Source organism: Schistocerca serialis, chromosome 1, assembly GCF_023864345.2.
Source record: "Schistocerca serialis cubense isolate TAMUIC-IGC-003099 chromosome 1, iqSchSeri2.2, whole genome shotgun sequence".
In the NCBI taxonomy this organism is placed as follows: Eukaryota; Metazoa; Arthropoda; class Insecta; order Orthoptera; family Acrididae; genus Schistocerca; species Schistocerca serialis.
Window position 1 is genome coordinate 439,101,042 of NC_064638.1, and position 14,746 is coordinate 439,115,787.

General features: G+C 40.1%; 1 protein-coding gene across 1 annotated transcript in view; it reads left to right on the forward strand.

Annotated features, from left to right (window-relative positions):
* Nucleotides 1-14,746, forward strand: part of LOC126472697 (ubiquitin carboxyl-terminal hydrolase 34) — a 529,852-nt gene that overhangs the window by 371,616 nt on the left and 143,490 nt on the right. The window contains exons 35-37 of the mRNA XM_050099952.1: nucleotides 2,119-2,245; nucleotides 8,108-8,295; nucleotides 11,237-11,354. Coding sequence (XP_049955909.1) covers nucleotides 2,119-2,245; nucleotides 8,108-8,295; nucleotides 11,237-11,354 — 433 coding nt within the window. The remainder of the gene's footprint in view (nucleotides 1-2,118; nucleotides 2,246-8,107; nucleotides 8,296-11,236; nucleotides 11,355-14,746) is intronic.

A 14,746-nucleotide genomic window follows, 5' to 3' on the forward strand; every position in this document is an offset into this window, starting at 1 on the left:
CTGTTATATATTTTCATCAGCTGTGTGTCTTTGTAATTTAATATTGTTAACTCATAACACCTGTAGGAATAGATAACAAAAGACTCTCATTTTTAAGTTGGAGACCAGATCATAAGAACAGAGAATTTTGACATTTGTCTCTTGAGTGATATTTCATCTGTGGTATTACATCATGTTCTATTACAGTCTTTCAGGCTTTTGAAAACTGTCTTCATCCTCAATGTAGCTTCCACCTATAACCATATACATGACGGTAATGCTACATCCTGTGCTGGCCAGCTTGTCAGTATTGAATGTGCCAGGGATATTGAGTGCACTAGTGGTCTGAACTGTTTGTCTACATAGCTTGTGCCAAAAATGCTTTAAACCTGGGTACCCGGAGACTCAAATTATCTCTTACCTGTGAAAGTATCTTAATGCCACAATTTTTATGTATGTCCTATTAGACTTAGCATTGAAGTACAGAATGGCATTAGCCTGATGCTGCACAGCCATCTAAATGTAAGTCATAATTCTTTGATTCCCATTGACCATTTGTTGTATGCTTAAACTATGTACTGTAAAAGACGCTCTAGGAGAAAAAAAAGTCCTTACACAAGTGCTTGTATTCTAGTTAACAGGAACAGTATTGCTGGAAGAAGCTACTGTTCCCCATTCTGCCGAAAGTTTAGTACCAAATGTAATAGTGCATAACATCATGATATCTTATTTTGCTATTGGAGGGAATGATTTGTATTTCAATTTGATTTAGGTAGGACAGATAGTACCAATTCTACCCAATAGGTCACAGGCGAGCGCACGCAGCTGGCCATGCAGACCTATTGCACCATGTTTGCTCCGTGTTCTGTCGGTGCAAACAGCCTTCCTCACTGATCAAATAAGATATTTAAAATAACTTAAGTGATGTTTCAAGGGATGTGTTTACTCATTATTTACATGTACGATGAAGTTACTGTGTTCACGGATGAACTGAGTCTATTTGAAAGGCAGCTTGGGAAAGCAACCTGTACTGTATTTTGTCACTACAGTGTGCCCAACCACAGATATTGTGATTTTTTAGCAAGACATGCTATCACTTTATCACAGTTTTGAGACAAGAATTCAGAACTTAAGGAGTCTAGAAAATGAATTTAAATTATTTATGACACCATTTTCTGTCACACTAGATACCATATCTTCAAAAGTTCTATTACAATCTACTAATTTACAAAACTGCATTCTGTTCAAGGAGAGTTATTAAGCAGGAATAATTTGTTATTGTGGTATTTTGAAGTGCATTTTCCAAGCTTCCCAGAAATAAACCTGACATCAAATCTGCAGATCAACATAATGAAACAGCTTCTTCCTGTCATGATAAGGATAAAAACTACAGAAAGATTGCAGATTCACATCCAGCACTGAAGAATTGTGTGTGTCATATGGAAAAATGGGGTCTGACACAAAATATTGCATCAGTTGCGAATAAAAAGATGTCATGTTCCATAAATGTTACAAAATGTTAGTAGATTAACAGACAATTCAAACACATCTCATAGTGATTATACTTTGTTAGTTGTGGTCAAAACCAGTAGCTGGCATTGTTGTGTGGAAAGTATTGACTACCACACTTAAGCTGTTTGCCTTTTCCTTTCCACTTCTGACTGCAGACACCTGGCTGCCCATGGGTAATACTCAAACTGGAAGAGCCTGGACTGGAATGGAAACAGTTACTAGAATCAGGAGCACTGCATCCTTAGAGAAGTAATTTGAAATTTAACAGCAGCTACACTTCTGATGATAAACATGGAGATAGCTCCCAAAATCTTCAGATTTTATAAGTAAATGATCCGGGCTGAAGCGGATTATATTATCCCATCGAAAATGTGTGTTCTGCTCCCTTTTTTCTCCAAGTGTGCTTTTGTGTGTGTTCTCCAAGTGTGCTTTTGTGTGTGTGTGTGTGTGTGTGTGTGTGTGTGTGTGTGTGTGTGTGTGTGTGTGTGTGTGTGTGTTGGAAGTAAGACTTGACATCTACTGATGTGCCATGTGGCTAGAAAGATTAGTGACTTGTTTCACACACTCTTAAATTTTGATTGATATTATATGTAATACAGATACTAAATGTGTATTGTTGTTTTCCAGCTTTATGTGGCAAGTATGTGGATACATTCCTCAGACTCTCATCAGCCTGCAGTCCGATATTACAGAAATGGCTGCTCAATTGTCCACATCATTTTTTGTGGAGACATTTATCCATGCTAAAGAAAAGGTAAATAGAAACTGACATGTTTATGTTGTTTTGCTCCTAAACTTATTTTTTTGTTGAACACTTACCAGTATTAAAAATTGGACACACAAACTGTACACAGATAATTAAATAATAATGATCTACCAGTGATTAAAAAAGAACAGTTGGTTTAAGATTGATTGAACATAATAATTCAGAAGAGCTACCATCAGTATATTGGTAATTAGTTTCCATGTCAGATTCCACAGACAATATTTAGGAAAGTTAAGATAATGAAGGTGCTGTAGATACAGGAGAATCCCACAGTTATCCATTATTTGCAACTAAAATATGGACAACTGAAACCATGTCTATTGACCACAGAAGAATATTAATTATAAACATTTCTAAAAATAGTGACAGATCCGATTGTTGCAACTATCATGGACTTACACTGCTCTCAGTTGATGGTAAAATCCTCACTAAAATTCTGTCTAGTCGCTTGATACCCCTAGGGCTGAAAAATCTTTACCTGTAGAACAGTGCTGTTTCATACTCAACCAAGGAACAGCCATCATGATCTTCGGTGTTAGATTAATGCAGATAACAAAACTGTCCAATGTATATGATCTTTATAGATTTTGTGAGGGTCTTCGGCTGAGTAAAGTGAGATTTACTCTAGAGAACAGTAGGATCCCATTTTGGCCAACTCTAAAGATGAGCTAAAGGTCTTTCTGAATGTATATATGTATTTTGAGGGAACTATATGCTCAATCTTTGCAGATTTTGTGACACAGATACAGAGTTGTGATTGTCATTTAGGATTTGAATAACCTGTTGTTTTAAGGTAATTTTTTATTTGCTGAATGAAATTGGTTTTAATACTATGAGGGTCATTCAGTAATTAACCCTTTAACTGCTCTGGACGTATTAAAGCGCGCGCCTTTGTACCTGTCCCTGTGTGCTCTGTACGTGTTTACGCGTGCTGCCAATCCTTCTACCTGGTGCTCTGAACGTTTCTACACATAGACACATTTAGAGTACCAGGTAGAAGGACTGGTGTCGTGCGTAAACATGTTCAAAGCACACAGGGACAGGTAGAAAGGTGCATGCATTAACATGTCCAGAGCAGTTAAAGGGTTAAAGATAAAAATTGGTGTGGAGAAGAAAGGGGTTCATTTTTACAAAACATTACTTTTTCTCCTTTTCAACATAATCTCCTTGAACATTTATGCACTTGTTCCAACAGGCTACAGGCTTTTTTTATTCCGGCTGCAAAGAACTGTTTATCTTGATGCTTGAGCCAATTTCCCACAAACTTTTTCACATCCTCGTTGTCCTGGAAGCTCTTCCCACGTAATGCCTCGTTCAGTGTACCATACAAATAGAAATCACTAAGTGCTAAATCAGGACTGTAAGGGGATGAGCCAGTACTTTCCAGCCCATTTTGTGTATGGTTTCTGGGTTAGTTAAACAATATGAAGACATGCATTGTCTTGCTGGTGAATCACACCTCTCCTCTGAGATCCACAACATCTCTCTCTCATATGGCTGCCTTCACCTTGTTCAAAAGCAAATCCGAGTAGTATTGGCTGCTCATTGTACGCTGCTCTTAGAGATAATCACAAAAAACTGGACCTTCAGCTTCCCAAAACACCATCAACATAACTTTTCCCACTGATACTTGGGTTTTGAATTTTTTCTTGACAGGTGAGCTGGTGTGCTTCCACTCCATGCTTTGTCTTTTTTATTCTGGCCCATAATAGTGAACCCAAGTTTCATCACAAGTTAAAATTTTGTTGCAGAAGTGCTCACCTTCTCTTTCGTAATGTTCCTTTAGCTCTGTGCTCACTCTCAACCTTGTTTCCTTTTGTAGCCACGTCAACTCCTTTGGGACCCATCTTGCACATGTTTCGTGGTACTTCAGCTTGTTACAGATAATGTTATGAACTGTACCAGTACTTACTTGAACCTTATCAACTATCATTTCCACAGTCACACGTCGGTCGGCATGAATAATGTCATTAATTCGACTTTCAAGTCAGGGAGTTGAAACTGCAACTGGTCGGCGAGAATGGTTTCGTCAGTTACTGAATCACGACCATTTTTTAACTGCTCTACACACTTGTAAAAATTTGCTTGATTCATACAACCTTCACCATAAACTTTAGGTATTCTACAGTTTATATTCACTGGTTTCTTGCCTTCAGCAAGTAAAAAATGAATAACAGAACGTTGTTAAGTAATGTGGACGTTTCAAGCGGACTCGACATCTTGAAATGTATTTTAGAGGTTATAAACAAATCTACGGATCGGAGCGTGGAATGTCAGATCCCTTAATCGGGCAGGTAGGTTAGAAAATTTAAAAAGGGAAATGGATAGGTTGAAGTTAGATATAGTGGGAATTAGTGAAGTTCGGTGGCAGGAGGAACAAGACTTCTGGTCAGGTGACTACAGGGTTATAAACACAAAATCAAATAGGGGGAATGCAGGAGTAGGTTTAATAATGAATAGGAAAATAGGAATGCGGGTAAGCTACTACAAACAGCATAGTGAACGCATTACTGTGGCCAAGATAGATACGAAGCCCACACCTACTACAGTAGTACAAGTTTATATGCCAACTAGCTTTGCAGATGACAAAGAAATTGAAGAAATGTATGATGAAATAAAAGAAATTATTCAGATTGTGAAGGGAGACGAAAATTTAATAGTCATGGGTGACTGGAATTCGAGTGTAGGAAAAGGGAGAGAAGGAAACATAGTAGGTGAATATGGATTGGGGGACAGAAATGAAAGAGGAAGCCGCCTGGTAGAATTTTGCACAGAGCACAACATAATCATAACTAACACTTGGTTTAAGAATCATGAAAGAAGGTTGTATACATGGAAGAACCCTGGAGATACTAAAAGGTATCAGATAGATTATATAATGGTAAGACAGAGATTTAGGAACCAGGTTTTAAATTGTAAGACATTTCCAGGGGCAGATGTGGACTCTGACCACAATCTATTGGTTATGACCTGTAGATTTAAACTGAAGAAACTGCAAAAAGGTGGGAATTTAAGGAGATGGGACCTGGATAAACTAAAAGAACCTGAGGTTGTACAGAGATTCAGGGAGAGCATAAGGGAGCAATTGACAGGAATGGGGGAAATAAATACAGTAGAAGAAGAATGGGTAGCTTTGAGGGATGAAGTAGTGAAGGCAGCAGAGGATCAAGTAGGTAAAAAGACGAGGGCTAGTAGAAATCCTTGGGTAACAGAAGAAATATTGAATTTAATTGATGAAAGGAGAAAATATAAAAATGCAGTAAGTGAAACAGGCAAAAAGGAATACAAACGTCTCAAAAATGAGATCGACAGGAAGTGCAAAATGGCTAAGCAGGGATGGCTAGAGGACAAATGTAAGGATGTAGAGGCCTATCTCACTAGGGGTAAGATAGATACCGCCTACAGGAAAATTAAAGAGACCTTTGGAGATAAGAGAACGACTTGTATGAATATCAAGAGCTCAGATGGAAACCCAGTGCTAAGCAAAGAAGGGAAAGCAGAAAGGTGGAAGGAGTATATAGAGGGTCTATACAAGGGCGATGTACTTGAGGACAATATTATGGAAATGGAAGAGGATATAGATGAAGATGAAATGGGAGATACGATACTGCGTGAAGAGTTTGACAGAGCACTCAAAGACCTGAGTCGAAACAAGGCCCCCGGAGTAGACAATATTCCATTGGAACTACTGACGGCCGTGGGAGAGCCAGTCCTGACAAAACTCTACCATCTGGTGAGCAAGATGTATGAAACAGGCGAAATACCCTCAGACTTCAAGAAGAATATAATAATTCCAATCCCAAAGAAAGCAGGTGTTGACAGATGTGAAAATTACCGAACTATCAGCTTAATAAGTCACAGCTGCAAAATACTAACACGAATTCTTTACAGACGAATGGAAAAACTAGTAGAAGCCAACCTCGGGGAAGATCAGTTTGGATTCCGTAGAAACACTGGAACACGTGAGGCAATACTGACCTTACGACTTATCTTAGAAGAAAGATTAAGGAAAGGCAAACCTACGTTTCTAGCATTTGTAGACTTAGAGAAAGCTTTTGACAATGTTGACTGGAATACTCTCTTTCAAATTCTAAAGGTGGCAGGGGTAAAATACAGGGAGCGAAAGGCTATTTACAATTTGTACAGAAACCAGATGGCAATTATAAGAGTCGAGGGACATGAAAGGGAAGCAGTGGTTGGGAAGGGAGTAAGACAGGGTTGTAGCCTCTCCCCGATGTTGTTCAATCTGTATATTGAGCAAGCAGTAAAGGAAACAAAAGAAAAATTCGGAGTAGGTATTAAAATTCATGGAGAAGAAATAAAAACTTTGAGGTTCGCCGATGACATTGTAATTCTGTCAGAGACAGCAAAGGACTTGGAAGAGCAGTTGAATGGAATGGACAGTGTCTTGAAAGGAGGATATAAGATGAACATCAACAAAAGCAAAACAAGGATAATGGAATGTAGTCTAATTAAGTCGGGTGATGCTGAGGGAATTAGATTAGGAAATGAGGCACTTAAAGTAGTAAAGGAGTTTTGCTATTTGGGGAGCAAAATAACTGATGATAGTCGAAGTAGAGAGGATATAAAATGTAGGCTGGCAATGGCAAGGAAAGCGTTTCTGAAGAAGAGAAATTTGTTAACATCCAGTATTGATTTAAGTGTCAGGAAGTCATTTCTGAAAGTATTCGTATGGAGTGTAGCCATGTATGGAAGTGAAACATGGACGATAAATAGTTTAGACAAGAAGAGAATAGAAGCTTTCGAAATGTGGTGCTACAGAAGAATGCTGAAGATTAGATGGGTAGATCATGTAACTAATGAGGAAGTATTGAATAGGATTGGGGAGAAGAGAAGTTTGTGGCACAACTTGACCAGAAGAAGGGATCGGTTGGTAGGGCATGTTCTGAGGCATCAAGGGATCACCAATTTAGTATTGGAGGGCAGCGTGGAGGGTAAAAATCGTAGAGGGAGACCACGAGATGAATACACTAAGCAGATTCAGAAGGATGTAGGTTGCAGTAGGTACTGGGAGATGAAAAAGCTTGCACAGGATAGAGTAGCATGGAGAGCTGCATCAAACCAGTCTCAGGACTGAAGACCACAACAACAACAACAAACAAAACAATGTAGATACATCACCTGATAAGGACTCATCCCAGTGATGCCAACTTAAAGCCATAAAAGTACCAAACTTGCCCTACTAACAGTTTTTTCCCCAGACCAATTTGTCTCTTTAATTATTGAATGACCCTCCTATGTCTTTGCATGGAAGTAGGTGAGATACTGATGGCTTTCAACCTCTATACTGAATGTGTTGGAAATAAACTTTAATCCTTGTGTAGAAATACTTTATTTTACACACATAATTAGCCCATATGTTCATTTGTGTGTGTTTGATGACTAGAGAATAATTTGTGTAAAGTCATAGTGGGAAGATTATATGAATCAGATAAATATACACATACACAAATGCAACTGTATATTGATACCTCCGCTATTTCTTTGTCCTTATATATTTATGTATGTTAATTGTGCTCATTTTTTCATCATTTTTTGGGACTGCATGTGGGATATTATTAAATCTTGTTCCAGTATTTTGGACAACAGCCTTTCAACCATTCTCGAGGTGAGTCAGTTGCAAGATTTTTAAGGCACTTTACATTGTGGAAAAAAAGCACATACATTAGGGATAACAGAAATAATCTTACAAGCGACTCATCTTGAGAATTGCTAAAGGTTGTCAGCTGACAATATTTAATAATATCCCAGATCCATGCCTGAAAAGTGATAGACTACTCAATCCACCAGGAAACTTTCATGAAACACATGTGCCCTTTTTGTTTATAGCCAACGATGGTGCAGTGGGTGGAACTTTTAACAAAGCAGTTCAATGCATCACAAGCTGCTTGTGAATGGTTTCTTGGTCATATGGCAGAAAATGATTGGTGGCCTGTACAGATACTTATCAAATGCCCAAATCAAATTGTAAGGCAGATGTTTCAGCGACTATGTATACACGTTATACAAAGGTTAAGGTAATAATGAAAACAAATGTATTCATTCTTCTTCTTCTTCTCCTCTCTCTCTCTCTCTCTCTCTCTCTCTCTCTCTCACTCTCTCTCACTCACTCACTCTCTCACTCTCTCTCTCTCTCTCTCTCTCTCTCTCTCTCTCTCACACACACACACACACACACACACACACACACACACAGAGAGACAGAGTGTGCATGTGTGTGTGTGTGTGTGTGTGTGTGAGAGAGAGAGAGAGAGAGAGAGAGAGAGAGAGAGAGAGAGAGAGAGAGAGAGAGAGTAGGCTGAGGTACTTATTGTTTTTCCTCATTTGTACCACTACCAAATATGCTCTTTGTAAAAATGTGAAAACTTGAGGTAGTGAAAGACCCGGTGGAGGATGTGATTTAGCTTTTCCAGGCCAGGTTGGCACTGGATGATTAGAGAAGCACTGGTCAGTGGCTAATGTCAGTGGAGCAGATGGAAAGGGATACTTGTTTGTGGATAAGCTGGATAGGATATTGTCTGTCAGTAAAGGTTCTGATATAGTATATTTTGAATATTCCTGATTTCCACTGCAGATGCAGTGTCCATGGAGAACAAAGCTATAAGGAATAGACTTTTTGACATGGAATGGGCCACAACTGTCAGAGTGGATGTACTGTTGGTGGTTAGCGCACTTGATACGAAGAGATGCATTTATAGAGCCATCTGATAGATGGAGATCGACATCTAGGAAAGTGGTTTTATGAGTTGAGAAGGACAAGGTGAAGTGGATTTTGGAATAGGTGTTGACGTTTTGGAGGGGAGGAGTAAAAGCTGTCCTTGCTGTGAACCCAGACCATGAAATTTCCATCAGTGAGTTTGGACCAGACAGTTAATTAATAGGACAAGAAATATTCCTCTAGATGGTGACATCCTAAAGCAACTTATTTTTATAAGTAGCCATAGGATGGTGCTGTGCCAGTACCAATGATAATACCACAGATTTGCTTGTAGATCTGGCTTTCGAAAGTGAAATAATTGTGAGGAATATTAGGAAAGAGGTTTTGGGTTGGTGTCAGGATGACGTTGGGAACCTCGCTATCTGTGGGCACTGCAGTGGAAAGCAGAAATTCTCGAAATAAACCTATAACCTTACCATAGCATTTACTGACTGACAATGTCCTATCCAGCTCATCCAAAACAAGTCTCCCATGCCATCTGCTCCTCTCACACCAGTAAACCTGTTAACCAGCCACCAGTCAGCATCCTTTGATGACCCATTATCAGCCTGGTCTTGAAAAGCTCAACCACGTCTTCCACAAGGGCTTCGACTTCCTCACGTCATGCTCTGAAGCAAGAGATATCCTAGCCACATGCCCCAAAGTAATGTTCAACTGCCCACTCAATGTACAGAATATCCCTGTCTATCCCTATTCCAACCCTACTCCCATTCCTGCACCCCATGGGTCACTGCCTTGGGATTGGTCCAGATGTAAGACCTGTTGTATACAACCACCCATCACCTCCTACCCCAGTCCAATCACAGCCATTTCCTGCAAAATAAAAAGCAGGATCACTTGTGAAAGCAGCCCTGTTATATATCAGCTATGCTGCAGTTACTTTACAGCATTCTGTGTGGTCTTGCCAAGTAACCAACCATCTAGTCACATGAACGGCCACTGTCAAACTGTGGTAAATCACAAACTTGACCCTCCAGTTGCCCCGCTTGCTGCACATCTCCACACAAATGACTGCAACAGCTGCTTCACTACATGAACCATTTGGATACTCTCTTCCAGACCAAGTTTCTCTGAACTGCGCAGATGGGAATTGTATCTCCAACGTCTCCTGCTCTTTCGCGGTCCATCTGGCCTAAATCTCCACTAACCTGTTTACATTGCCTTACCTTAGGTTTTCTCTTCTCTATTCTATCCATACCACTCCTTCTGCATTCAGATTATGCATGCCTTCTCTCACCATTCTTCATCTCCCCCCTCCCCCCTCAAATTCAGGTATTCTCCCTCTTCCCCCCTTGCGACCACTCTCACCCCCTTCCACCCTCAGCATAACTTCTTTTTTCAACCCCTCTCCCTTCTATCTCCTCCCTCTCTCCCTCTTCATCTTCACCTCTCTCTCCTTCTTCAGTCGGCTCCCGCCGTTGGAGGTTTGAGTCCTCCCTTGGGCATGGGTGTGTGTGTTGTCCTTAGTGTAAGTTAGTTTAAATTAGATTAAGTAGTGTGTAGACCTAGGGACCGATGACCTCAGCAGTTTGGTCCCATAGGAACTTACCACCGCCACCACCATCACCACTGCCGCCACCGCCGCTGTCCTCCCCTCTACATTTTCCTACACCTCCTTCTGTTGCACTCTCTGAACTTCTTTCTCTTGTTGTGGGGCCGTGAATGTATCTGTCAAGAAAACCTCTCTCTTTCCCACTTCCCCCTCCCCACCTCAACCAGCTCAGTCAACTGCTTTCAATAATTGAGTTTTAATGATCTTGCAGTGGCAACAGGAGTGTTTGTTCTGGTGTCTGTGTGTGAATGTGTGTACTGTTGTGAGAAAAAGAGCTAGTGCTCAAAAGCTAATGTGAATGCTGTTTTCTGTAATGTGCTACTGTGGCTCTACACATTGATCCTCTATAGGCGAGTGGTTGCCTTTCCTCTGTTTTATGTATTGTTCCATCCAGTAATTTCCATTATTTTTCTGTTATTCTCATACATTTTTTATCAGACCTGTACTTCACTGTACAAAATATATTGCTTAACAGGTACTGTTTAACTACTTTCTAAAAATATGTTTGTTTATTTATTTAATAATATTTTTCATCTCTTTTGACAAAAATATTGTACAACTTTAATTATTGATAGTGACCTGTACAGTTAATTTGTTACTTTTCTGTATAATAAATACACTTTATGCGATTTAAGTCTTTATGCAAAGCACAGATCGGTAACATTTCAAAAATTGTTTCTTTTGATAGGCCAAATCATGCTCCTTTGTATTTAAAGAGCGATGGTGATACAGAAGAAGAGCCAGATCCAAATAAAATTGGAAATCATTCTTGTGTTACACGTTTTGTAAGAATGCTGCTTTCATTGGTGAGTTCCTTGTCTTTGACTAATGACATTTAAACATCACTGTTTCTAATCCCATTTGAAGTAAAAAGTATGGGTAGGATAATAAAGTACAATTATTCATAAACATTCAGTTGTAAAGATAACAAAAGTATGTAATTATTTTGTATCAGTTGTTTCTGTATTAAACATGTTAACAATGATGAATATATTCAATGTTTCATTAAACTGATACATAAATATTTGTATGGTAATTTTGTGCAGTTGCTGCTGCAAACTGTTGCAGTCTGAGACAAACCCATTTCCATACAACAGAAAGACAGCCCAAGTTGCAAATTTTACTTTGTTTATTTATTTGATGACTAGTTTCAGGCTGAGAACCATTTCCAGAGCGCCGTAACATACTCAGAAATAGTATTTCCAAAGCAGTTAAAACCATGTCAGAAACGTGCAACGAATGGTTACAGTACATACAGATAGCAAATGAGGGTGCAGTGGGTTATCTATGCATTGCAACTGCTTGTTGCACATTTTTTACATGGTTTTCACATATTCGGAAAGACTATTGTTGACTATGTTACAATGATTTGAAAATGGGCCTCAGCCTGAAACTAGTCATCATAACGTAAAATTTGCAGCTTTTTCATTGTACTGTTTAATAGAAGTTGGTGACCCAGAGCTAGTCCAGCATGCTGGAAGTTTGTAATTCTGATTATGAGTCTCTTTTCAAGTAAGTAAGCAATTTTTGGGGTATAATTTGAAACCCCCCCCCCCCCTCTCTCTCTCTCTCTCTCTCTCTCTCACCCATCCCCCCCCCCCCCCTCCCCCATAACTCACAGCCTTCTTCTCTTTGCCGTGGAAGAAAATGTAAATGCTGAGAATTAGTGTTGTCAATACAATAAATATCCACCAGTTTGCTTTTGAGCTAAATTGTAGTAAGGAACTGAAGGAAGGAAGGGGGGGGGGGGGTGTAGCTTAACTGGAAAGTTTAGTCTGCAGTGTAATAAAATTGAATTGTAAATTGTTAATAAAAGCCAACTGTTTGTAATTGCTTTTGTATCACTATAACCATAAAGAAGCAATTGTGTGAATGAGGGGAGGCTATCAGTAAGGAGTATTTGTCTGTCGTGGAATGTGGAGTACAGGAATTTTTTTCATCGCAGAATTTTCGTGCATTTCTGGTACTAAACAGGTGGTTTAGTGTCTCTTGATTTTAATTGGCAAGTGTGATCGCAAACATTATAGGTTTAGCAATTCCAAAGTAACTTAGATTTGTTTTGTTTTCATGCTGTTAATGGTAAAACATGCTATTTCATAAGGCTCTGTGGAGTTTTGGTGCCTACTGCAATGTAGATGGAACCAAATCCTTGCAAAATAATGCCAAAACTGTCCCCAGATTTTTCTCTGCTGATTCTCATGTGTGAGGATCAATCAATCTGCAGATAAGTACCAGTTCAGTTACCCAGCACACAGTGTCTGTCACCAATTTCCTAGGTACCCCAGGCTCATCTTTTCACCAGCACAAGATAAACATGGCTACAGTATTCCTGACATCCCTCAACAATTCTCCAGAGGTCATCTCCTCTACACTCTTCTTGAACATTGCTACTTCCCGATTTGGAGCCACTTGCCGGATAGGGTGGAACCCGAAAGGAAACCGCCACAATGGGTGCTCTGTAGAGCAAACTCGACACTTTACAGTCAGCTGGCATAGTTTAAACATCATGTCAGTGTTGAGGGCTGGTGGCTCATATTACCAACATGATCCACAACGCTACTGAAGCATCCGTTCCACAGTCCACAGGACAATTAAAGTGGCAGCCTGTCTCTTGAAGGAGTGACGAATGCCCCTCTACAATCAGAGGTAGGTGTGCTGCTCAGTGTAGGTTCAAGTGTCAGCTGACTGCAGAGAATCTTGCAACCTTTCAGATGGTGAAAGTGAAATGTCGACGGATTATTCAAGAGAGCAAGAAGAGGTAATGGCAGTGGTTGCTGAACACCATTAACCTTCCCACAAAGAGCTCTGTGATATGGGAGACCATCAGGAGTGTTTCTGGGAGAGTAGGGAGGTGTCCCATGGCTGCTGTAGTGTGGAACGGCACTCTCCAAACCAGTCCACAAGACATTGTCCAGACGATGGAGGCCTGCTTTGCCATAGTTACTGCAACCACCAGTCAGGATCCACGTTTCCAGCACCATAGAGCGGTTGCTGAGAGGAGCAGTTTGGACTTCCGGTCCACCTCTGATGAAGATTATAACTACCCATTTTCCATGTGGGAGATGGATTCTGCATTGTCTGCAGCTCATGACACATCCCCTGGTCATGACAGAATCCATTACAGTATGCTGCAACACCTCACAGACTGAAACAAAGATAGCCTCCTTGCATTTTTTAATGCAATTTGGACATCAGGTCAGTCTCCCAATTCATGGTGTTAGGCCATTTTGATTCCTTTATTAATACCTAGAAAAGACCATTTGTGCCCAAGTAGTTTTTGCAGTGTTGCCCTCACTAGCTGCATGGGAAATACCTTGTAGTGGATGGTCAACTGCCGCCTTGTCTGGATCTTAGAATTCATGCAACTCCTTAGTCGCTTTCAGTATGGGTTCATGATAATCTGGCCCTCCTGGAAGTGGCTATTCAACAAGCTTTCCTGCGTCGGCATCTTATCCTTGAGCAGCTACACAAATGGGGTTTTCTTGGTTGTCTTCCCATCTTTATTGGTCCTTACTTTCGCCACTGTACTTTTGATACAGTGTCGGTGATGTCCTGTCTGACCGCTTTGTACAGGAGAACAGTCTCCCTCAAGTTAGTGTTTTAAGTGTGACTGTCTTTGCCATAGCTGTTGATAGCATTATGTCAGTAGTAAAAAGTCTTGTCCAGTGTCTTTTGTTTGTGGATGACTTCTGTGTTTTGCTCTTCTTCAAGCCTTGCAATGACAACACATCAGTTGCAACTTAACTCTTCAATGTGAATGGGTGCAGGAGAGTGATTTAAGTTTTCAACAGAGAAGTCTGGTTTTTGTTTTTCAATGTTCTCGTTACATTTTAAACTTTCCTGAGTTGAGGGATGAGGAACACTATTCTTAATTTTACACACACCTGCTGAGGTTTCTGGGCCTAATATTTGACTAAATTTACATAGTTGCCACATCTTAAAAACCTGAAGAAATGGTCACTTACGACTCTCAGTATTTTAAAAAGTCTTAACCACAGTACATGGGGAGCAGACATGACTTGTCCGCTCCGGTTTTACGGGGAATTTATGCGATCTCAGCTCAATTATGGATGCACGGTGTGTAGGCCTGTGAGGCCTTCTTATTTAAATATGTTGGACATGATGCATCATGAAGGGACTCGATTGGCCACTGGGGCATTCAGGACAAGTACCATACCACATCTCTGTGCAGAGGCTG